This window comes from Clytia hemisphaerica, unplaced genomic scaffold (assembly GCF_902728285.1).
Source record: "Clytia hemisphaerica strain Z4C2 unplaced genomic scaffold, Clytia hemisphaerica genome assembly, whole genome shotgun sequence".
NCBI classification, from domain to species: domain Eukaryota; kingdom Metazoa; phylum Cnidaria; class Hydrozoa; order Leptothecata; family Clytiidae; genus Clytia; species Clytia hemisphaerica.
In genome coordinates, this window is record NW_027103309.1 from 629,542 (window position 1) to 653,503 (window position 23,962).

General features: G+C 33.4%; 3 protein-coding genes across 3 annotated transcripts; 2 read left to right on the forward strand and 1 right to left on the reverse strand.

The window, feature by feature from the left end:
* Positions 1 to 3,589: 3,589 nt before the first annotated feature.
* On the reverse strand, positions 3,590 to 5,915 carry LOC136813098 (uncharacterized). Its single transcript, XM_067069620.1, has 4 exons — positions 5,874 to 5,915; positions 4,476 to 5,486; positions 3,992 to 4,082; positions 3,590 to 3,710 (listed from the first exon to the last, which is right to left on the reverse strand). The coding sequence occupies exons 1-4, from the start codon at positions 5,893 to 5,895 to the stop codon at positions 3,590 to 3,592; spliced, it is 1,245 nt and encodes a 414-aa protein (XP_066925721.1). The 5' UTR covers positions 5,896 to 5,915.
* Positions 5,916 to 5,935: 20 nt separating this feature from the next.
* On the forward strand, positions 5,936 to 8,557 carry LOC136812948 (uncharacterized). Its single transcript, XM_067069458.1, has 4 exons — positions 5,936 to 6,772; positions 6,979 to 7,059; positions 7,462 to 7,565; positions 7,747 to 8,557. The coding sequence occupies exons 1-4, from the start codon at positions 6,335 to 6,337 to the stop codon at positions 8,231 to 8,233; spliced, it is 1,110 nt and encodes a 369-aa protein (XP_066925559.1). The 5' UTR covers positions 5,936 to 6,334; the 3' UTR covers positions 8,234 to 8,557.
* A 9,770-nt stretch (positions 8,558 to 18,327) lies between these two features.
* Positions 18,328 to 19,275, forward strand: LOC136813106 (uncharacterized). The gene has a single exon (XM_067069631.1). The coding sequence runs from the start codon at positions 18,328 to 18,330 to the stop codon at positions 19,273 to 19,275; it is 948 nt and encodes a 315-aa protein (XP_066925732.1).
* Positions 19,276 to 23,962: the final 4,687 nt, after the last annotated feature.

Sequence of the window (23,962 nt, forward strand, 5' to 3'; positions counted from 1 at the left end):
GTACGTAAATGAGACAGTAAACTGTGTACTTGTTTACTTGTTGTGTACTTCAAAAAATCTAGTACACAGTGTACTGAAATGAGTAAACAATACAGTACGTAAATGAGACAGTAAACTGTGTACTGACCCATTTCAGTACACTTACAGTACAATTGTACTCAATTGAAATTTTTGCCTTGTCCAAAGTTCAGCTCAGGCGCAACAGACTAATGTGAAATAAAATATGTAGAACTTACAGAGATCCAACTGTCTTGTGCTACCTCCTTTGCTTGTCATCAAAACTTCTTGAAACATTCTTCCATCACATTCCACTCAACTCAAACATAATCACAAACTTCACATAATTTGTTTACAAAACCATATAGAAAACTGATTCTAATTCACTCCAATCTAACCAAAAACCTCCATACATGGCTAAAATTTCCTGCTTTTCATTAATTGATAGTAAACTGGTGAACATATAATATGTAATTAAAACATAAACTTTTACAAACAAATACGTCTTTGCAATAATGTTTATTCTTTCCATCTTCCAGCTTCACCATCTTGTCACCATTAAAATTTTGAAAGAAATGTTTTGTTTTGGATACCAAGACAGCTAAATAGCAAAAAGCATTCGAATTTGACCAAAACATTCGAATTTAACATTCGAATGGAAGTCATTGCATTGTTCGAACGCGCGAACGCGCGCGCGGCAAAATACGATGGAAAAGAAGAATAAAACAGTAAACAAAAAGGCAAGCAAGTGAGACAGGGTGCTCCTAAAAAGTTCCATATAAAGGTATGATATTTATATGTCCTCTAATCTTATAGATGACTCCCATAATTATGTTTGGATGTTTTTGCTGGGAATATTCAAACATAATACCCAACTTCAGTGTGCAGTGCAGTTCTCAATTTCAGTTGAGCTAGAATCTCTGACAATGTCTGTTGTCTGTGTAGTATCTGTCTGTCTGTCCCCTCAGACTTTGGGGCAGGCTGGAGACTTCAAAAATGATCTGATTGGGCTGAAATTTTGCACACTTCATCCTTGGGCAAATCTCTGGGGGTAGTTTTTTTCATTTTTTCTAAATTTAGATTTTTGGGGCCTGGGGACAGGTTTTTCGCCAAAACGAGGCTAAAACTTTGGGGCAGGCTGGAGACTTCAAAAATGATCCGATCAGGCTGAAACTTTGCACACTTCATCCTTGGGCAAATCCCTGGGGGTGTTCTTTTCATTTTTTTCAAAATTTTGATTTTTAGGGCCTGGGGACAAGTTTTTCGCCAAAATGAGGCTAAAACTTTGGGGCAGGCTGGAGACTTCAAAAATGATTGTATTTGACTGAAATTTTGCACACTTGATCCTTGCGTAAACATCTGGGGGTGCTTTTTTCATTTTTTCAAAATTTTGATTTTTTGGGCCTTGGGACGAGTTTCTCGCCAAAACGAGGCTAGAACTTTGGGACAGGATGGGGACTTCAAAAATGGTCCGATCAGGCTGAAATTTTGCACACTTTATCCTTGGGCAAAACCCTGGGGGTGTTTTTCATTTTTTCAAAATGTTGAACGTCCCCTCCTAAAATCCAAATTTAACGAACGCCCCAGCTGGCGTTTAGTCGAAGTAGTATGGTAGCTGTGTACTGATTTTCCATGTCTAAACCTTTTTTTACTGTTTACTCATAATTTGAATCACTTTTCATTCTGCATACTGTTTTTTTCATTGCATCCTTATTTTGTGTACTGATTTCTTTTTGTTTACTGGGCCTCTTTAAAAAATTGTGTACTGTTTTTTTATTGTTTACTGCCTTTTTCAATGTGTACTAAAAATTGTGTACTGTTTTTTTATTGTTTACTGCCTTTTTCAATGTGTACTAAAAATTGTGTACTATTAATTTATTGTTTACTCATTTTTTCAATGTGTACTGAAAAAAGTGTACCACTTTTTCATAGCTTACTGGTACTGCGAACTGTTTGGTCAGATGTTTACTTTATGTTTACTATGTTTACTTCAAATTTACTTGATGTGTACTACATGTTTACTACATGCGTACTGAATTTTTCCTTAAGGGTTGGTCTGGGTATGAATTTTTTGGTTTCCACCGTAAAGATGTTTTGAATGTTTTGAGACTCCCTGATAGGAATCGTGATAGTTTCGAAGATGATAGACTCCGAGACATTCAGAACATAAGATTGAGAAATGCTGGTCCAACTGATGATTTAAAATCGAAACAAGCCATTGAGAAGCGAAACTCAAAAATCAACGCTGTTGTGGACTATGCCAGCTTTGGAGATGTTAAAAGTATCTTTTCTTTCTTTCTATAAAGGCTGGTGTCCACTTTCGTGCAAAGTGCACAAAATTTTTCAACGTTATTTGTAAAGTCATTGGTTGATTGAAAAAAGAAGCAATTCCATTGGTCAAAATTGACGTAACGGTTGAAAAAAGTTGAACTTCCTTCAACTTTTTTTTTCACGCGAAACTTTTTTATGGCATAATCTTTTCTTCAGGCAAAAACGGTTAAGAAAAATCTTTCGCGCGCTTCGCATGAAAGTGGAAACCGGCCTTAATCAGCATTTCTGATCCTCAATTAAACCTATTGTTTAACTTAAAGCTCTACGTTTTTGTGTCCTTTCAGCTATTTTGTTTTAAAAACCATAGTCATAAACCCTTTACATTTTTAATGATCTGTTTATAGTATATATAGGCTTATTCAGTGGGAAATAGATTTTAGCTTTTCAGTGTGCAATTTTTTACAGAGCTCCATGCTAACTTAAAACCATTTTACTTTAAAACCATTTTACTTTGGAATTTTCAGGTTACGTCTCCTATCTTTTGGAAAACCATTACGATCTCGTTGAAGAAAGTGTAATTGAAAATGATATATTCAAAAGAAAAATTTCAAAGACTGTATCCAAAAACCCACCTCAAACAACACAAATCACTGAGTGGAATGGTGCTTCTTTAATTCTTGATCGAGCAGATTTGTCCCAAAGAGGCTATAAAAACATGAAAAAAACTCTAAAAAAAGAAAATGTTATTCTTCCGTCTTACGACAACATTCAAAATTTTTTAAAAACCTTAGATGTTGGTACTATCAAGAGAAAGTTCTGTCAATGTGATGGTGATTGTTGCTTTTCATGCAAATCTAAGGCTGAAGAAACTTTGATCTCCTTTTTGAGAAGCAAATTTTGGTTTCCAAGACTGAAATTTCCCAGCTTTCCCCAGCAACAAAAATTGTTTAATGGTTTGAAGGAATTAAATTCTGATTTGTATGGACATTTTAATCCAAATTTGAAAACTCTTTTCATTCGTCTGACTGGAGACAACTTTAGAGGGGCTGGAAAAATTCCAACTGAGCAGATTTCATACTCAGTTCTCAATAATGAATGTTTGCTTCATTCACCATATGGACAGTTTCTTTCCTCCCTATGGCGCGGTTCAGAGTCTCGATTGAATATTGAAATCCATGTATCTGAGCATTACAAAGAAATTAAAGAGTTGATGTTTAATGGTATTTCAATACCTACATCCAATGGTGAGCTTGAACACTTCAATGTTTTGCCTATCACTACTAAGTCAAAAAACATAGATTTTGGACACAAACTATGTTTTTTATTGACAACCAACTGCTTTTCTTAGACAACCAACAACTTTTTTTGAGCCTGGTTTCTCTTCCTTCTCGACTTTTGAAAACGACTTGCTCTTGCGAAGACAGTGTGTTGGGTCTAGGTTCCTATAATACCAAAATTAGTTTCTCACTTCTGAACCAGTCTAAACCTGACATCATTTTTTTGTGTATACAATTATGGTTGAAATATGTTGACATTTTAGTGTATTTAAACGTCCAAATTTCAGCAAAATCTAAGAGGGTGAGGTATCGCACTTTCTTTATTCTGAAGATTTTTTTAAAAACGGCTCTTAAGGTACCAAAATGTATATAAAAAACAAGATAAAAATTTAATTTAGAATTTAAGTTGAATATGAACAACAGGATGAGTCCCCAGTATGTATTACCTTCGAATGTTGATATATACGGTTTTATTCAGAGCATGACAGTAACAACCTTCTAATTTGCACCAAGGACAGGCCTTGAGTCCACCAGCGGCTAAAATGTAAATTGTTGTAAATTCTAATTAAATAAAGAAAGTAAATTGCCAAGCTCAGGGAATTCATCATCAAAGAAATAAAAAAACGCCTTTAAATCGAAGACATTCCAAACATTAAAAAAACAAAGAAGTAAAAAAAACGCCTTTAAATCGAAGACATTCCAAACATTAAAAAAACAAAGAAGTAAAAAAAACGCCTTTAAATCGAAGACAAAGAAGTGAAAAAACGCCTTTAAATCGAAGACATTCCAAACATTAAAAGAAAAAAACTTAAATTGCAAAACCCTGTCTAACTCATTTCAAACTATCAAAAATTTCGAAACCCTGGAATAGTAATTTCCGAAAATCTAAAACATCCATGATGATCACCCCTAATCTAAAATTAGACAAACCTGGTTGCTGAAGTACTTTAGAGATTGCAGGGAAATCCAAAACGTATTGCAGGAGGCGTACTTTGATTCTCACGGGTGCTTCCATATATCCCGGGTGGAAAGTTTGACAATCTGAAAGTACCATTAGTTCATCAACCAAAATTTCAAAATATGGATCAACGTGGAAGGCTTCCTTTCTGCCGTTGCCAGGGATAATTCCAACCAGCATAATGCCACCAACAGATTTTCGCAGAGCGGGCGGAAAATTAAGGATCGATAACATCAGTGGCCACATCGAGTAGACGTGGTGCATCGTTTTGAACGGGTTGACACCATCACTGCAAAAATTTAAAACCACGCCGTCGTCATCACCTTTAAACTCTCCATCCTCGTCAAACCAATTCTCCCATCTGCTGGTATCCCATATGTCACGCAAATATCCATCCTTCGGGCGGGTAGTATGAGCCTGCAATATGCGCACCAAGTTTTCATTTTGATACAAACGGGCGATTCGCGGTCCGATAGGAAAGTATTTGAATGTTTTGGATTTGGTTTTACTACTTCCACACTTCGGACACGTTTTAGCAGAAGAGAGTTCATTTCTAAAAACCACGCAGTCCTTTTCACACGCCTTGAAAGTCTGGATCGGTATAAGAAAGTCTTTGATCTTGGCTTTTGCCTCTTCATAAGATGAACAAGATTCGTTGGGTTTGGGTAATTTAAAAAGTTTATCGTTGCGAAAGCTCTCAGAAACAGTTGCCTTAGCATAGCTAGGATGCGAAACAAATTTACGAAACTCCAAAAAGATATGGTCTAAGACGGAGATATCAGCATCAAGGAAAAGAGGTGTCTTAGCTGCTGGATGGGTTTCAAAAAGTCCAGGGTAATACGGACAGTCAATGTTTTGAGTTTCAAGAGGTGCTGTGGTTTTTTGAATGGCATATGAAGCATCAGTTTTTGCATGGCGATAAATTGTCTTTGATGAACGGATCGCTCCATTACACCGATAGCTAGTGCAGTTACACGGTCTACCTGAAATTGAAAAGAAGTAAATAATTTGTTTGCTTTGTTTGTAACAACCACAACCGGGGGTACTCTTGCCGACCGACAAGATTGCTTCGCTGCTAAAATTGGACTGACATTTTAAACTTTCAATTTTTACCAAAACAAAGGCGCATGGAGGTTAAAAATGATACACTCTGAATGAACAGTACATGCCTCAGGGAGTGTCAATAAAAAGAATTACGAACGCTGATTGGTTTTTTAATACTTATGACCAAATATGGTCAACGGATATTTTACAAAAGATCGTAAGCCCGATCAAAATTGCTTCAAGAACGACAGTTATTCAGTTGGTAAACAAAACACATTGTCGACAACACGATGCCACTTCATTAAAGTTAAGTAAAATTTTCTTACCTCCTGCAAGTCTTGAATTCATTCTTTCAAAGTGAAAATTATTTTTCTGAGTACAATAAATCTTATGATTTTCATTAACCAGTGAACCACCAATACGAATCTTTGGAGGGAAATGATTAATTTGCTTTTTGTGAGTCCTTATAAAATGTTTTCACTTTAGAACAAAATCTTGGGGGGAAATAATTTTTCGAACAAAATTATAGGATTTCAATATTTTTTCGAGCTAAAGTATAGGCAGTCAATAATTTTTCGAGCAAAAATATAGGCAGTCAATAATTTTTCGAACGAAATTATAGTTAGTCAATATTTTTTCGAACGAAATTATAGGTAGTCAATATTTTTTCGAACGAATATTGCCAGACAATATATTTTCGAATTTTTATCGTTCGATTCATCGAAAATATTATTGAGATCTTATTCATTATTCATCATTTTTGTTCATACCGAGATTGGAAGCAGCCATGTCATCAGCCAGTGCCACCGGGAATGGAAACATTTTGATAACACCTCCGGGCAAAGATTTCGAACATAATAGTATGCAACAGCAAAATTGGTATTTTCCATCCTTTCATCATCCAACAAGATTTCCTTCGCCATTTACACCTACGCACTACAATTCACACAATTTTACAAACTTATTCCCGCCGCAAACTTCAAACGCTACAGCTACAGACCATACCGAACCAACCGAACTAACAGAACCATCCGAAGTATCCGAACCATCTACCGCTCAAGACCCACACACCAATGAAGCACCATCATACGCATTTCTTTTAAATTTTTATAACCAATGGAAGGACACAGTACCACTCTGCCAATGCAACAGAAAATCTTACGTGCTTCAGGACTATTTTGACAGAAGAAGGCCAGATTATTCTGCTGCCCATACACTTTATTTGGTATGTAATACTTCAGATCTTTAATAATTGAGTTGGTTGGTCTTTTCTGTTGAAATTTAATCTCATTTTAAACTTATATACCTTCCGCATACATGTACGGGGTTGGGGATGTTTCATTTTCGAAGAAAAGTCTTGGCATGTCATTTTTTTCCTCCATCTATATACAGAAATCTTCTAATAAGTGAATAATTTTTTTCATTTGTCAGAATGTTGCCAAGAAAGCGATTGAAAAATTCCAACTGACAGCTAGCAAGAACAAGCTTCAAAAGATGAATGCAGTTTATTGGGTAATTTTTATTCATTTATTATTTTGGAGGAGCATTTTATCCTTTGTAGGGAGAGTTACGTAAATAAATAGACAGAGGTCCACTTTTTCCCGGGTGTTCCCTTGTATTTCATATATTTATTTGTAAGCAGCTGATTGGCTATTCGGTTATGACGTAATTCAGAAAGTCCAATTCGAATGTTTTGAAATTTTGCAAACAAAACGATTTTGTAAATGTAAAGCGTAAAAGTGAATTTGGTTATGTTTTAAAATTAGTTCTTCTTCTTACATATATTTGTACATGTTAATTCAGCTCAAGTTGTATACTAAAAAAACTAAAAGTTTGTTGATTTGATAACTGGTAATTCTGTTATGGTAATATTACGCAATGTGTACTAATTTTGTCCTTATTTTGAATTCTTAGATGATCCGCGTACTAAAGCATGACAACGACGCCACCACGTACCAAACCCTCAACGAGAAGCTGTCGTTATTATTGGCTGGACAAAAAAGTCAATCTAAGCTAAAGTGAGTTACATATTCTGTCAAAACATTTTCACATTGTTAAAAAGTTGGAGGTCTTTAAAACTTTGAAAGAAAATTTACCCTCGTTGAACATTCTTTGTGTTATTCATACATGTTTACAACTTTGTTTTTTTTGTTCGAGATAACCTTCAAAATTTGTAATTGATCTATCTTTTTATACTAGGAGAGAAGCAGAGGAAAAAGGCTTCAAATCGGTGAACGAGTACAAAAAGAAGAAACCAAAGAGGGTAAAAAAGACCACTGCGCAACCAGATCAACTAGAACCAGAACCAGAACACCCAAGCATCGAAGACATCGCTGAATCGATCATATCGGCACAATATCCTCCGAAAATTGAAAAGCATAGTTATGTTGTTGTGGCATGGGAGAGGCAAATGGGCTTCGCCTATTTGCTTGAAGATGTTCAAGAAGGCGAGAATAAAATGGTGGACGTGGAAGAAATCCGGACGAAAGACGGCAACCTCATGATATCATGGAAACGCAAGTCATCCAGTGCTTCGTCGAAATGTATCCTGGACGTTGTTGAACTTGGCGAAGGTAATGAGATAAAAAATCTAGAAAATCATCGATGCCATTATGACCGTTATTGCAAGGAGTGGTTTTCAGAGGAGGGGGAGAAGGAGGAAGGGTCAGAAACAACAAAATCGTAAATGTTGTCACAGAAATGCTTTAAGAAATTTAAATTTAAGTTCGAAAGGAATGAGACGTTAAAAAAATCACAACTTATCGATTTTGTTGTTAGGGTGGGTCGGTGGGGAGTGCCTATCTTTTGATGGAATAGTATAATAAAAGGGATGGAAGCAGATCTTCTCTTTCGCTGGTACTGCTTGTAATTGTTTTATCCTTGGAGAAAAAGACAGCCTTGTGTCCAAATCAGCTAGAATCTTTTTTCAAGATTTTCTTGTTTCAATTTTTATTTAGAAGGTGAAACCCTTTTTCTATGTTCAAAATAATTCGAGGGGTTATTAGCATGTTCTGATGGTTTTTCTAAAGCAAAAAAAAATTAAGTATTCACTTCAATGTTTTAGTATGTTTTCTCAAAACAGCAAAAAATGGACATTTTAAGATTCTTTTTCTCTATTGACGATTATAATGGTTTCGATGATTTTCTAGATTACTTTATTTTTTTACGCTTTGAAAGGGTCATTACAATTGCAACTTTGCAGCAAAATGCTTTCTCATAAAGAAAAAATAATAGTCAGTGATTTTTTTTTTATATATAACAAGCACAGTAAAGCAAATGGCCCTTTCATTGCATTTGTCTCTTTCGTCTTGATTCCTTCCTAGCCACCATTTTTCTTAAAACATAATTCGATTTTGAGCATCTGAAGAATCGGAAAACCTCCCTTTTAACTGCCACATATGATAAGTAAGTTCCTTTGGACGAATGAAAAATTAGAATACACGGCAACTCCTTGTGTTGTCATTCCTTTGTTTTGTATTGTGGTGTCTTTTTTACCCTCTTTGCCTCTTTTTTGTTATAGAAACTTTAAATCCTAGAATTCCTATCTGAGAATTATTTTGCTTAGATTGTATGTGAGACTTTTTAACATACCGTAAATTCATCTTTGTCTGTACATATCAATATATTCTATGGTATTTTAATCGTACTCTATTTATATATAAATAGAATTTCCATAAATAGAATTTCCCTAGAATTTATATATAATACAATAATAAATTGAAGTTGAGATTAAAATTGTAAGTTATTATATATAATATTTATTCATTTGTAGATAGCTATTCTATATTATTCGCATTTCTAATTTAGCAAATATTTATTAACACATATAATTATTCATTTTGTAAATACGAAAACTAATTCTGAAAATTCTGATGAAAATTCTGATAACAATTCTGATCTGAAAATAGATTTCTGTTTTCAAAATTGTTGATTGTTAATTTTCTTCCTTTCTACTTTGGACTTTGTTTGTCTTAGTTAATCTTCTCTGATCCTTGAACGATTCTAAAATAAAAAAGCATACCTGTACTGTTTTAATATTGACGATTTAGGTTACCAAATAGACTAAACTGTTCAGAAAAATTTCTAAAGAAAAATCCAACCAGAAATAGCGTCCAATAATAAAACTTTCCACTAAATAATGGGGTTTTTCAAAGTTGTAAGTTTTAATCGGAGAAGTTTCTTCAGTTTTTTTGTTTGTTTAAAAGAGCTCGAAAATAGATATGTAAATGATGACTTTTCTCCGATACTTACTAATGACTTTCAAACCATATAACCAGTACTGCATATAACTGAGTTTTGTCTTGAGTCTAGCTCCTATCTGTTATACACCTGAAGAAATAAGAACAAAGAAATGAATTAGTAAAATCATTATAACCGTTTGATACCATCAAAAAATAACGAAATACATTTTCCACTTTTGATCTACACCCCCCTGCCCCCCGTCTTCCGTGTCTGCCTTTACATTTACATTAAAACCTCATTCTTTCCCAAAGTTTTATGGGTCATTTTAATTTAGCAATGATCCTTTAACAAAAGTCAATTTCTATTCCTATCAACGTTTAAATTGTAGTCTTTTTTCCTGTTTTTTTTCTTGGGGAACTACATCCCATTGGAATTCTCTCCGCACACATTCCGCCATATTTGTTTACAAATTCGATCATGCTTCGTGCATGTGATCACAACACGCACTGATTGGTCGAAATTCGAATGTTCGATCGTTTTCTTTCCTACAGTGAAATGTCTCAAAAGAATGTAGAAAGGGTAGAAAGGTTGAGAAAAAGGTTGTCTCAAGAAAGAAGAGCCTTTAAAAAAAGGATCAGGAAATGGAATTAGGTATAATAATCAATTTCAAGATTGAGATTAAATTAAAAGTTTGCAGTCAATAGGATTTTGAAAACTTGTCTTGGTAGCAATGAAAAATCTTGACAACCAAGAATGATAAGATAATATTGGTTTCTGATGGAAATTAATGCTAAGCTATGAAATTTATTTATTGCCAGTAAAAACTATTGTCAATCCAATAGAATTATTCATTGTCGATGAAAATAGTTGGTTGGCAATTAAAATTATTGATTGTCAATGAAATTTGTTGGTTGCCAATAAAAAAATATTGATCATCAATAAAACTTGTTGATTAACAATAAAAATTGTTGATTTACAATAAAAATTGTTGATTAACAATAAAAATTGTTGATTAACAATAAAAATTGTTGATTATCGATAAAATTTGTTGATTAACAATAAAAATTGTTGATTATCGATAAAATTTGTTGGTTTTCAATAAAAACTATTGATAATCCAAAAAAAGTTGTTGGTTGTCTAAGAAAAGCAGTTGGTTGTCAATAAAAAACATAGTTTGTGTCCAAAATCTATGTTTTTTGACTTAGTAGTGTATAATGTGTGCTGACTTGTCTTTCGTGAAAGAAGTTATCGGTAAATGTTCGTCTACCAGCACGTACGGTTGTTTTTATTGTAAACGTCAAATCAAAGATTGGGATTCTGATGTGTTGAGTGAAAAAGTACACCAAACAATGGCAGAATGCCCTTAAGGAAAAATCAGCAGTAAACTTCTAAGTACACAATCAGTAAATTTTTTTGTCTCAATTGTGTACTACTTACGTACTCCTGTGTACTTCAAAAAATCTAGTACACAGTGTACTGAAATGAGTAAACAATACAGTACGTAAATGAGACAGTAAACTGTGTACTTGTTTACTTGTTGTGTACTTTAAAAAATCTAGTACACAGTGTACTGAAATGAGTAAACAATACAGTACGTAAATGAGACAGTAAACTGTGTACTTGTTTACTTGTTGTGTACTTCAAAAAATCTAGTACACAGTGTACTGAAATGAGTAAACAATACAGTACGTAAATGAGACAGTAAACTGTGTACCTGACCCATTTCAGTACACTTACAGTACACTTGTACTCAATTGAAATTTTTGCCTTGTCCAAAGTTCAGCTCAGGCGCAACAGACTAATGTGAAATAAAATATGTAGAACTTACTACAGAGATCCAACTGTCTTGTGCTACCTCCTTTGCTTGTCATCAAAACTTCTTGAAACATTCTTCCATCACATTCCACTCAACTCAAACATAATCACAAACTTCACATAATTTGTTTACAAAACCATATAGAAAACTGATTCTAATTCACTCCAATCTAACCAAAAACCTCCATACATGGCTAAAATTTCCTGCTTTCCATTGATTGATAGTAAACTGGTGAACATATAATATGTAATTAAAACAAACTTTTACAAACAAATAAGTCTTTGCAATAATGTTTATTCTTTCTGTTTTTCTTTCCATCTTCACTTCACCCAGCTTCACCATCTTGTCACCATTAAAATTTTGAAAGAAATGTTTTGTTTTGGATACCAAGACAGCTAAATAGCAAAGCATTCGAATTTGACCAAAACATTCGAATTTAACATTCGAATGGAAGTCATTGCATTGTTCGAACGCGCGAACGCGCGCGCGGCAAAATACGATGGAAAAGAAGAATAAAACAGTAAACAAAAAGGCAAGCAAGTGAGACAGGGTGCTCCTAAAAAGTTCCATATAAAGGTATGATATTTATATGTCCTCTAATCTTATAGATGACTCCCATAATTATGTTTGGATGTTTTTGCTGGGAATATTCAAACATAATACCCAACTTCAGTGTGCAGTGCAGTTCTCAATTTCAGTTGAGCTAGAATCTCTGACAATGTCTGTTAGTTGTCTGTGTAGTATCTGTCTGTCTGTCCCCTCAGGGGCAGGCTGGAGACTACAAAAATGATCTGATTGGGCTGAAATTTTGCACACTTCATCCTTGGGCAAATCTCTGGGGGTAGTTTTTTCATTTTTTCTAAATTTTGATTTTTGGGGCCTGGGGACAGGTTTTTCGCCAAAACGAGGCTAAAACTTTGGGGCAGGCTGGAGACTTCAAAAATGATCCGATCAGGCTGAAATTTTGCACACTTCATCCTTGGGCAAATCCCTGGGGGTGTTTTTTTCATTTTTTTCAAAATTTTGATTTTTAGGGCCTGGGGACAAGTTTTTCGCCAAAATGAGGCTAAAACTTTGGGGCAGACTGGAGACTTCAAAAATGATTGTATTTGACTGAAATTTTGCACACTTGATCCTTGCGTAAACATCTGGGGGTACTTTTTTCATTTTTTCAAAATTTTGATTTTTTGGGCCTTGGGACGAGTTTTTCGCCAAAACGAGGCTAGAACTTTGGGACAGGATGGGGACTTCAAAAATGGTCCGATCAGGCTGAAATTTTGCACACTTTATCCTTGAGCAAAACCCTGGTGGTGTTTTTTCATTTTTTCAAAATGTTGAACGTCCCCTCCTAAAATCCAAACTTAACGAACGCCCCCAGCTGGCGTTTAGTCGAAGTAGTATGGTAGCTGTGTACTGATTTTCCATGTCTAAACCTTTTTTTACTGTTTACTCATAATTTGAATCACTTTTCATTCTGCATACTCTTTTTTTCATTGCATCCTTATTTTGTGTACTGATTTCTTTTTGTTTACTGGGCCTCTTTAAAGTTTACTAAAAATTGTGTACTGTTTTTTTATTGTTTATTGCCTTTTTCAATGTGTACTAAAAATTGTGTACTGTTTTTTTATTGTTTACTGCCTTTTTCAATGTGTACTAAAAATTGTGTACTGTTAATTTATTGTTTACTCATTTTTTCAATGTGTACTGAAAAAAGTGTACCACTTTTTCATAGCTTACTGGTACTGCGAACTGTTTGGTCAGATGTTTACTTTATGTTTACTATGTTTACTTCAAATTTACTTGATGTGTACTACATGTTTACTACATGCGTACTGAATTTTTCCTTAAGGGTGTGTATCAAATGGCCAGGAAGCATTGAAGGTCCTTGGAGGACACCCTGACCACGGTTCTACCAAGTTTAAAACGTTTCAGCAAAATCATTTTGGGCAGTATGTAAGTAAAAATCTGTTTTTATTATTATTATTACTATTATTATTATGTCTACACAGTTCTAGGCACACGAGGGCCTCTGAGAACTGGTCGTGGTTATTCATAAATTATTTTCATGTTTTAGCAATCACGATTCTTTAATAAGGAAAAGAAAGAAAGTTCTTGAACATTTTTAATGGGTTATAATGCAATATGGGATATTAAATATTTTTCATAACATTTAGACCACAAAGTTTATTAAGGTTGCTTGTGAATTTTTTTTTTCGCATTCCCGCAGGTTCTTAAAAAGTGAAAATTACTTCCACAAAAGTTACTCTGTAAAAAAATAGTTTGCACAAAATTTAGGTCCCTTTTATATTTCTATTTTTAAGGCTCCTCTCCTTTTGGACTGCGTTGAGTTGAAATTAATCATACCATGCGGTCTTCATCTAATCCTTGCGCACCACAGATATTTATGGAAGTTCATGTATGACATTGTTGTTGACAGACGACAAGAAACTAAGATTTCCGACTCCTTGCGACAAATTGATTGTCACTACCTTGCTTTTCAAATTGATGCATACTTTAACAGGTAAGTGAAAATTTATTTTTGATTGTTTTGTGATTTGACCTGCAAGCATTTTGTTGAAGGTTTTTTTTAAATGAATGAAAGTGTATTTACAGTTTGCACTTTTTGTTTAGTAAGAAGAAACACTATGATGGGACAGCTAAATTGAAGATGATTGGTCAGGATTGCAAGCAGTTTGAAGTCAACATTGAAAAGTTTGTTAGTTGTTTTTTGAAAGAGGGTGAATTAGTTGGTGACAGAAGTTTTGAAAAAATGAGAAATGTTATAATCCTGTACCGAATGTTTAGAGATATAGCTGAGGATATCAGGTCCACTACTGTGAACTGGGACCGGATCAACACTTTTCAAGAACGAGTAAACAATTTTTTTAGTACTTTTAAAAAGTACACTAGAGGTCAGTCAACTGGACGAAAACCATACTTGCACATTCTCAGAGAACACATTTCTGACATAATGAAGTTTTGGGCAGATATTGGTTTTGGTTACGGGTATTTTAATTGTAACGGCAGTGAACATTTGAATAAGAGAGTAAAAACACTTGAACTGAATAGCACAAATTTAGACTCTGACAGATTTCAGACAATCATGAGAAGGATGAGGCTGAAGCAGTTTCATTTCCCTGAGAGTGTAGTCGAGGAAGTTTCATCCAGCCTGAAGTGCTCACAGTGTCACCAATATGGGCACAACAAGAAAAACAAAAATTGCCCTATGCACCCAAGTCAACCAGATTTGTCAGATATTGAGGATGAGGAAACAGATCAAGTGAATGAAGATGGGAGTTTTTAAAGAGATATATTTTAGTCATTTCATGTAGGATTAAAGTTATCTAAGGGAAGAAATTTTAGTCTATTTTGGTACAATGTGTAAATTTTTTTGAAGGTTTGGTTAAGACATAATTTAACGTTTTCGGGAACATTATACAAAAAATACCGTATTTCCTCAAAGCGATGCTTATTTGATTTTTGTGTTAAGGTGCTGCGCTTATTTTGAAATTTGAGAGGCAGAATTAACCGATCTATGATGTTTTCTCTTATTTTACTAGGAAATAAAATAATAACCTGGAATTGGGGGTTTGTACTTATACTTTTGGGAGTGAGGTTTCTTTCATTTATTCATTTATTTATTTTTCGAGAAAAATTTGAATTGTGCAAAATAATAAATTATAATATTTAAAAAAATTTTCTTCATGATTTTAATTAATTTTAGGCAACAAAATTTATTTCATTTTCATCAACTTTGTTATTATTATTGCTATTATTATTCATGTATTTTACTTGTAATAATTAGCTTATGTTGAAAAATAACTTTCTTTCAAGGCTCAATTCAGTAAATTTTTATAATCTGCTGGATTGTTTCAAAAGAAAGCTAATTAGAATGATAATAGTTTTTCTAAATTTATTTTAACCAATGCACTTGGAATTTTTTTTTCTCGCAAAATTATATCGTGTAATTTTTTTCAAGTTTACAAATTTGTGGTTGGCGGAGGACCCAAATTAAACTAACGTGGCAAATTTGTGTTTTTCTTGTAAATAAAAAAGATTTGAGATTGAATATTTATTATAAAATAAAATCCAAATTTAAATAAAATATTGTTTTATTATAATATTTGTGATCATTTCTTGTGCAATCATACATGCAACTTTTAAAAAGTAACATGAATGAAGGACACCAGAAATATATATTTATACAAAACAAAAAAACTGAATTTCCTATCAAAATAGGTGTTAAAACCTTAAACTAACATTAGCAATAAAAATAATATGACTTTTCTAAAAATAAATGCAGATGTTATGTATATAATTTGAATTATTTCTTTTTTCATGAAGATAGATTTTCACACTAAAAGCATACAAGGAGAAAATAGGATTTAAGAAATTAATTTTTTTGCGATCGTTCCATTTCCTTAATGGAACTAAATGGTGCAGTGTGATGCTATAGGTCGAACCTGTGTTTTGAATGGACGCACCAATCTTCAAGAATTTCTTGAAGATACATTCAGTTGATTGCAAAATATAAAAACATTACAATTAAGATCCTTAAGGCCGGTGTCCACTTTCGTGCAAAGCGTGCAAAATATTTTTTCTTAACTGTTTTGCCTGAAGAAAAAATTACGTCATAAAAGTCCCCTTTGTCACTTTGATTTTCAATAAATATCTGCCATCCTGACCATATATCTTAGCTTAAGGACAATCGCTGAATTAAATACACTCCAAATTTTAACTCTTCTATTGTCAAATACTATTTGAAAATTCTTCAAAAGAAAATAACTATGTTAAAACTATACCTCCTAATATGATATTCTTCCTAAATCAATAACCTAACAATAACAGAATAATCTGATAACAAATAATGTGATTGTCTAGCTATTCAAATTTATAAGTGTAAAAAAATATAACGTAATCAGTTTCTGTGATAGGGAGAAGCTAATCTGCCTGCTATGACAGAAATGACAGAAATAAACAAATATATATTTTGAGATATCTTTTATTCCTGTCATTTTCAGCCCCATCAATCAATCACTTATAAAATTCAAAAAACCTTAATTTTGTAACGATTAAAGTCTGAAATCCACGCACATTTAAAAATTCCTATTGTTTCAAATTATATCCTTCTGATTTTTTTTACATATGATTAAAACTGGTGCCAATAAAAATGTAAACAAAACTGTGAAACCAAAAAATCTACTATGAGATATAAATTTGGGACAACATATATCACTGTCAACTAAAATCTGGTGAAAGTTTCAGCGTAAATATATCTCTAAAATATACCAACAATGCATGTATAGTTTGCACATGAAAAAAGTTGAATGAATGTAAATAAACATTTTTTACGGTTTTAAACTTATATTTCAAACCTTACAGTTTGTTTACATTTTGTTCAAGTACTATCACTAATTATCACGTTCAAACTTGTATCCATTGTTGGTATTCCGTTTTCAAATCTACGAAGAAATACTAAACTGTATACATTGAATATGAATAAAACTACAAGTAAACCGCTATTAAAAGACTGAAACAAAAAATAACTTAAACAAAAAACTACATGTCTACTTCTGCAATGGCTAGATTTTTTGTAAAGTAACCTGACGAATTGAACACAGCACAACTGAAAATTACCTCCATATTACCATGTAGATTCTCATTTTTGTTTTCATTGAAGCGGATAGACATGCCACGATATGTATGTAAGGCTGTCATACCAACCGACTCAATCCTACCATTTACATACACCATTTTACGGTACCGAAAAGCCTGATTGTTGACGTTATTTTTGAACGGCCGGTCAACATAAATCACATTTCGTGCGTTTTCTGCACCGGCGAGACAGCCGTCATCAGGGTGAACATCTGTGATTTTATAATTGTGACCACGAATCACAAGATAGTCACCGATTTGCAATCCGTGACCTGATTTAACGCTTACATATTTGTCATCCTTAGACACCGTTAGAGAAAAACCAGTTAACCGCTCTTCAAGAAGTGCAAACGGATCAATTGGAACCATATCACACAGAGGAATAGTTGGAACTACAGTGTCATCACAACAGCTGGGAACAAACACTTGAAAAACAGGGACCTCATCATCATTATACAATCCAGTAAGGCATAAAGGTAAAACCAAATCACCACGTCTCAGATTAAGCTCTTCTAGATCGAATGCTACATAGCAAAAAGGAGCCATCATTGACAAATCTTTATGCTGGTTAAACCTAACACAACAGCGAAGTCCAAAAATTTTAACAGCTAACCGCACTGTCTTGATATCACCCTCTTTAAAACAAGATTTAAAAATATCCCTATGTATGGGATAATTTTGAACTTTTTTGACAACATCATCCGAAGAAACTCTAAAGTTATTGTGCTCTCTCAACTTAGAAATAACATTACACTTAAATTCATTGCAGCAATTGATAAAGATCTTCTTGAAATCCATTTTGTAACTTCCGAAGTCGAACCAATGAAATTTCTAGTTTTCATCTACAATCCTGACTTTGAGTTTTTACAAACCCTCATGAATTCGGAATATGCGCCGACCAATAAAGCAAGATTCCGGTCCGCAAATTTGAGAAAGTCAGGATCATCGATAACAACTAAATTATTCTTCGATGAACCGCTTTCGTCTTCTCAAGCAAAAACTTTGCTGACGCTGCATAAATAAAGATAAATAAAGATAACTTTGCCGGGATCGAAAACGACATTATTACAGAAATCAAAACGGCAAAGATTGGAAACTGGATCGCCGTGATTCTGTTAAATGAAACTATGCGACAAGGCCCAGATCAGTTGTCTTTTTTGGAAATGTTGCTGAGAATCAGAGAGGATAAACTCAATTTGAATGACTGGAAGACAATAAATTCAAGATATGAAGGTGAGCTTCCTGAAAGTGCTAAAGAGGGATTTAGATCAGACACATGTTTGACCGTTATGGAAACGTGGCAAGAGGTAAATGTTGAGAACCACAACAAACTAGCTCATTTGGGGATCCCTGTTGCTACTATACCAAGCAAAGGAAAAGGACGTCATCACACTCAATCTGTTAATCAGATGGGCCAAATACATGCAACCTCTCACATTGCTGTTGGAAGTCGTGTGCTTTTGACTAAAAATCAGCTCAGCTTAACCCCTCTTGGATTGAATAATGGAGCAATTGGGAAAGTGATTGCAATATTATATGCTGAGGGAGAAGCACCTCCATCATTTCCAGAAGCAGTTGTTGTAGATTTTCCAAGATACAAAGGCCCAAGCTGGCTTCCAGAACACCCAACATGGGTTCCTATACCTGTCAATGAAGCACGTTGTGATACTAACTGTTGCTCTAGAAGGGGGTTTCCCTTGATGCCTGGTTATTGTATACCTATATCAAAAAGCCAAGGTATGACAATAGGTCCTAATGAGCCATGTACTCATATTCGGATAAAGTTAAATAAAGAGATTTTTATGGAGAAACTTAACCTTGGCATAACTTATACAGCCCTCAGTAGGGCATCTAAGCTAGAAAATGTTGCTTTGGTCGAAAAAGTGCCATATGATAGGCTAAATTATATCAATAACCATCCATGGATGCCACGAAGAAGGGAAGAAGAAGAAAGATTGAAAATTTTGAGTGGCGAGACTCTTCAAACATTTGGCGATTTGAATACCTACAGAGAACTATTATGTGAATTTGATCGCTTTGTCAATGATGGTCTAACATGTTTTCAAGACCCTTGATCACATTGCCTCAACATCGTTTCAGGGCATCGTAATGCTTTTTTTATGCGATTGTTAAATTTTCTGCTTAGCATAGAAAGGCGTTTTCAATTACATGTATTATAAATAAGACTGATAAAACCTTAAAAAGTTAAGACAACAATTATAACTTAATTTATTCTACATTAAAACAGATGTAAGACCTTTTGACAATGCATGACATTTTCAAATGTTACTGTTATGAATGGAACAGCAGCTCAAAGATAGAATTCTGAGTATCTCAATCAAGGAACTATTAAAACAATTAAACATGGGAAAATGAAGGCTCTAAATCAACTCAAACAAACGTTAATTCGGCAGTATTTTGAAGGCTATGAATCATCTAAGCTCAATTTTTCTTCTTTTGAAAAGGAACTGTTAAAACATGTAATTGAATTTGTCTCACTATCATTAGTTTAAATGTTCTGTCTGTCAAGCTGCAAATGACTTTAAGTTGATGATTGATGGATGTTGATAGTTGTTTCCATCAATGGTGGATGTTGAAAGTTGTTTCCATCCTCTGGTGACATGTTGATAGTTGTCTGTCACTTACAGAGTTTTTACCTATGAATGTTGATAGTTGTTTTCATAGTGGTGTGGTCTATCCATGCCACCCTGGAACATGCTGATAGTTGTTTGTTTCAGGGGTACATCAACTTTTGTCTAAAGTCAAAAGCAGCTGAACAGCCTTGTACCCTAAAAAAAATTGTTTTATTTTTGTGATTAGTATTTTTAGGGTGGGGTACAAAATCCTATGGCTTACCTTCACGTGGTGTACCCTGTTCCGCATTTTCAAAGCAGTAAAAGTGTAATTTAAAAATGTCAACTAAAAAGCCAAGGCTATCCAAAAGGTGATAAGATCTTTGAAATTTTTACTCAAACAACAGTGGTAGCTAAATTTAAACGGTCATTATAATTTTATCTCCTTTTGGATAGATCAGCTGCTATCATACTTGATGGTAACATAGAGACTTTTCTTTCTTAGTGTAAAATCTAAAAAAAAACACACAATATGAGCTTGCAGGATGAGTTAATGGAGGTGGAATCCAACGATTCGTTTTCAGATGAACTTGCAGCCGAGGAGCAAAGAGAGAAAAGATTTGCTTCAAAGACCGAGCTCAAAGAATCCAAAACTGACAAATCCAAGATAAGCGAAAATTCAAAGGCAAAGCTTGAAGATCACACGAATAAAGAACAACAAATCAAAAAAACTAAAAAAGCAGCAAACTAATGATAAAACGAGTAACGATGAAAAGAAAAAAAGATCAAAACGATAATAATAATAAAAAGAAATTTAATGCTTACAAACAATACAAAAAAATGAGAAGGGCAAATGGTGGACCTAGATCTTTTTCTTCATTTAAATTTTGGACGGCCAATGGATGTAAAGATGAGCCGGGTTTCTTAGATTCTTGGCTCAAAAACGAGAAAAGTAATGAGAAAAGTAAAGAGAGCAACAACAAAGAAAGAAACAATAGAGTCAAAAATAAAGAGGCAGTAGTCAGAAGAGAGTCGGTGACTTTACAAAAAGTCATCAATGTAAACCTGTATGGAAAGAACTCTGTAGGTGTTCAGCTATAGCTATGATAACATGAAAATGTCATCATGGCACGCAGCAATAATTGGGTCTCAAAAACATACAACAGTTTGAATCTCACTGTTGAAAAGAATTTATTACTAAAATTTATAATACAGTATTCTCTCCATACTGGAAAAATTGAGTTTAGATAACGTTGAACGTGTTGAATAGTGTATATTGTTTATATAATGGAGTTTTAATAGTATATAACTTTTAGTTGCGTATAGTTGTGTATAGTTTAGCTCTATATGATGAATTTCCGTTATTTATTAACTCTTAAAACTTGTTCAGAGCATCCCTAACAGGGAAGGGAGGCTAAACTAAATCCCTTTAAATATCTGTGGGGAATTGAATTTTCAAAATTTCAAGGGCTGATTCCACTGCTTCTACAAAAATGTCCCCAAATTATCATGCACGTCTGGGGAAACATTAAGATTTGAAAAAGATATTCAATAATTTAGAAAAATCATATTTAAAAAAAAAAGTGGCACTGGTACTAGTTGAGTTGGGTTCACCTACCAAATTTTGGGGATACATTGCATCTTCCGATTCGTAAGGAGTGTAAACCTTTCTAGGTACAATGTAAATTAATCCATTTACTTTCTCCAGTGTTGAATTTAAAGCATTTTTTATTTATTTAAATATCAAATTGTTATCATATTATCAAATTATAAACTAATTTTGATTTAAATCATAAACAAAAAAAAAAGGAATATTTATGTATTTTTTCCAGTGTTAAATTTTAAGCATTTAATGCATTTTTTCATTTATTTAAATATCAAATTTTATCATAATCAAACATAAAAAAAATTTCAGCATTCTTTTTCCTTCTCCCTTTTTTAATAAACATTGGTATGAATATTATATGATTTAGAATATAATCTGGAACTTTTCTAGTCACATTATTTAAGTGAATACAATTGTATTGTTACTTTCATTTCATTTTAGCATTAATAAAAAGAATAGCAAATAACCAATAACACATCAATCAAATACATTCAGGAAATAGAAATTAACATTTCTAACTGCAAGATCATGCAAGATCATGCAATAATTTCAAACAGTAAGCATAGAAATTTCACTTTATCGTCTGACAAAAGAACAATATAGTCCTTGAAATACGTCATTTTCACAATGACAGATTTTTCACTTTACCAAGGTAAACAAGCTTATTAAAGAGTAAAAAAGTTAACAAGAGCAATCTTTGTACTTAGTGAACTTTTTTTAACCATATTGCTTATTTTCCCTTTCTTATGATAACTTTTACCTATTTCAGATTGGTTTGGTTGAATATTGTCTGAAAGATTATCCAAGAGTACCCATGTATCGAATTATCAAGAAATCGAACATAAATTTTACAATGGTTTCATTATCTCCATACACAGTACTAGTAAGTCTATCTACGTTCCTTTATATAGCTAAGCACACTCACTATTATTTAAGTCTTTGTCTTTTCTTTTTTACATAATTTTTGTACATTCTGTTCTTAAACTAATCCAAGATAAGTGCAATAATTAACCCTGGGGCATAATAGAATCATGAAAGTTCTCTGAAATGTGTTTGTACATCAAATCTTTCAATATTACTTTAAATTTATATCTGATTCAATAACAATGAGTTAATAAAATAACATTTCAGGTTTTGTTGTTTCAACGGATGGCTTGAGATAGAAAGATTGGTGTTTTAATGGTCAAATTGTTCCCTTTTCTTGAATCTATGACTTGGATCATTTAATACGCAACATCTCAAATAACCGATTGGAAGCTATTGTCTACAATTGAATTCAATTATTGTGAACAAATCATTTTTTGAGATTATTAACTACACAGTAAATTTATCATGTAATTGTAAAGTTTATTGTGCAGTATAAAGATTATCTTTTAGTTTTCTATTAATGAAATTTAACTTCGTTGTTCTTCACTTATTATCGAATCCAAGTAAAAAGTCATTTTATTAGACCAAATGATATATTCGAATGCCTATTGTGGCGAATAGAGGCAAGGTAAATTAAAATTAATTCCCATTATTAGGAATTTTTCCAAATCACACCTTATTTCAATAAAATGCATATTCTCGGCTACCTAATAGACAGGGGGGTTGGAATAAGAATGTCCTGGGTGGAAAATTTTCGAAAAATTAATTAGCGGGGGACGCTTATTAGGTACCCTAGAGTAGTAAACAGAAAAGGGTAGATTTCTCATTTAATTGTCAATTTAAATCAAATTAAAAAAGTGACATTCGCCAGAATACGTTCTAGTAAATTAATTCTCGCCAAATAAGTTTCTCCAAGGTCTAACAAATACAAATTGAGTTAACTGACCAAGAGCTGCTCAACTCCCTTGTGATTGGTTGATTGATGTCAATTATATCATAATTACGAGACTGAGATTATCTGATAAATTGACTAGTTTAGCAGCTTTTGGTCAAGTTGAGCGGTTATACGGTACGCTACCATAGATAGAGCTGGTGTTTTAGGGTGCTTGCGTATAAAAGATAACGTCATTCGAAATACCTTTCTCACAATTTAGAAATAAAAGTACCAAAATTCTTTATCTGATATTCCGATGGCGTATTGGCGGCCGCCCACGCTATAGCTCTAAAGGGACAGGCCAATATCCCATCGGAGAGGGATGGTAGTCGTCCTTTGATGTGCTGCCTCACCAGTCGGTCTCAACAGCTCTTCTTGCTGTAGCCTAAAAAAATTGGCAGTTGAACCCGATAAGCACGGAAAATCGGTTCTCAGAATTCTCTTTCTTCGCTTTGTGAAAACAGAACGCTCGTTCCGCAACCCCTTTTATGTTGATTAATACCAACTTTTTTTTTCAATACCAACTTTTTTTTTCGATACTAACTTTATTTTTCATTACTAACTTTTTTTTTTTCGATACCAACTTTTTTTTTGATACCAATTTTTTTTTCACAACACTAACTTTTTTTTCGATACCAACTTTTGCCTCGATGAGTAACCATTTAAGTGTAAAGAGACCCTTAATTTATTTCTACGGAAATAATGTCGTGCGAATCTAAACCGGCAGGTACAAAATGCATAAAACATAATGCATATTGCATAATGCATAATAGTATTGTGTA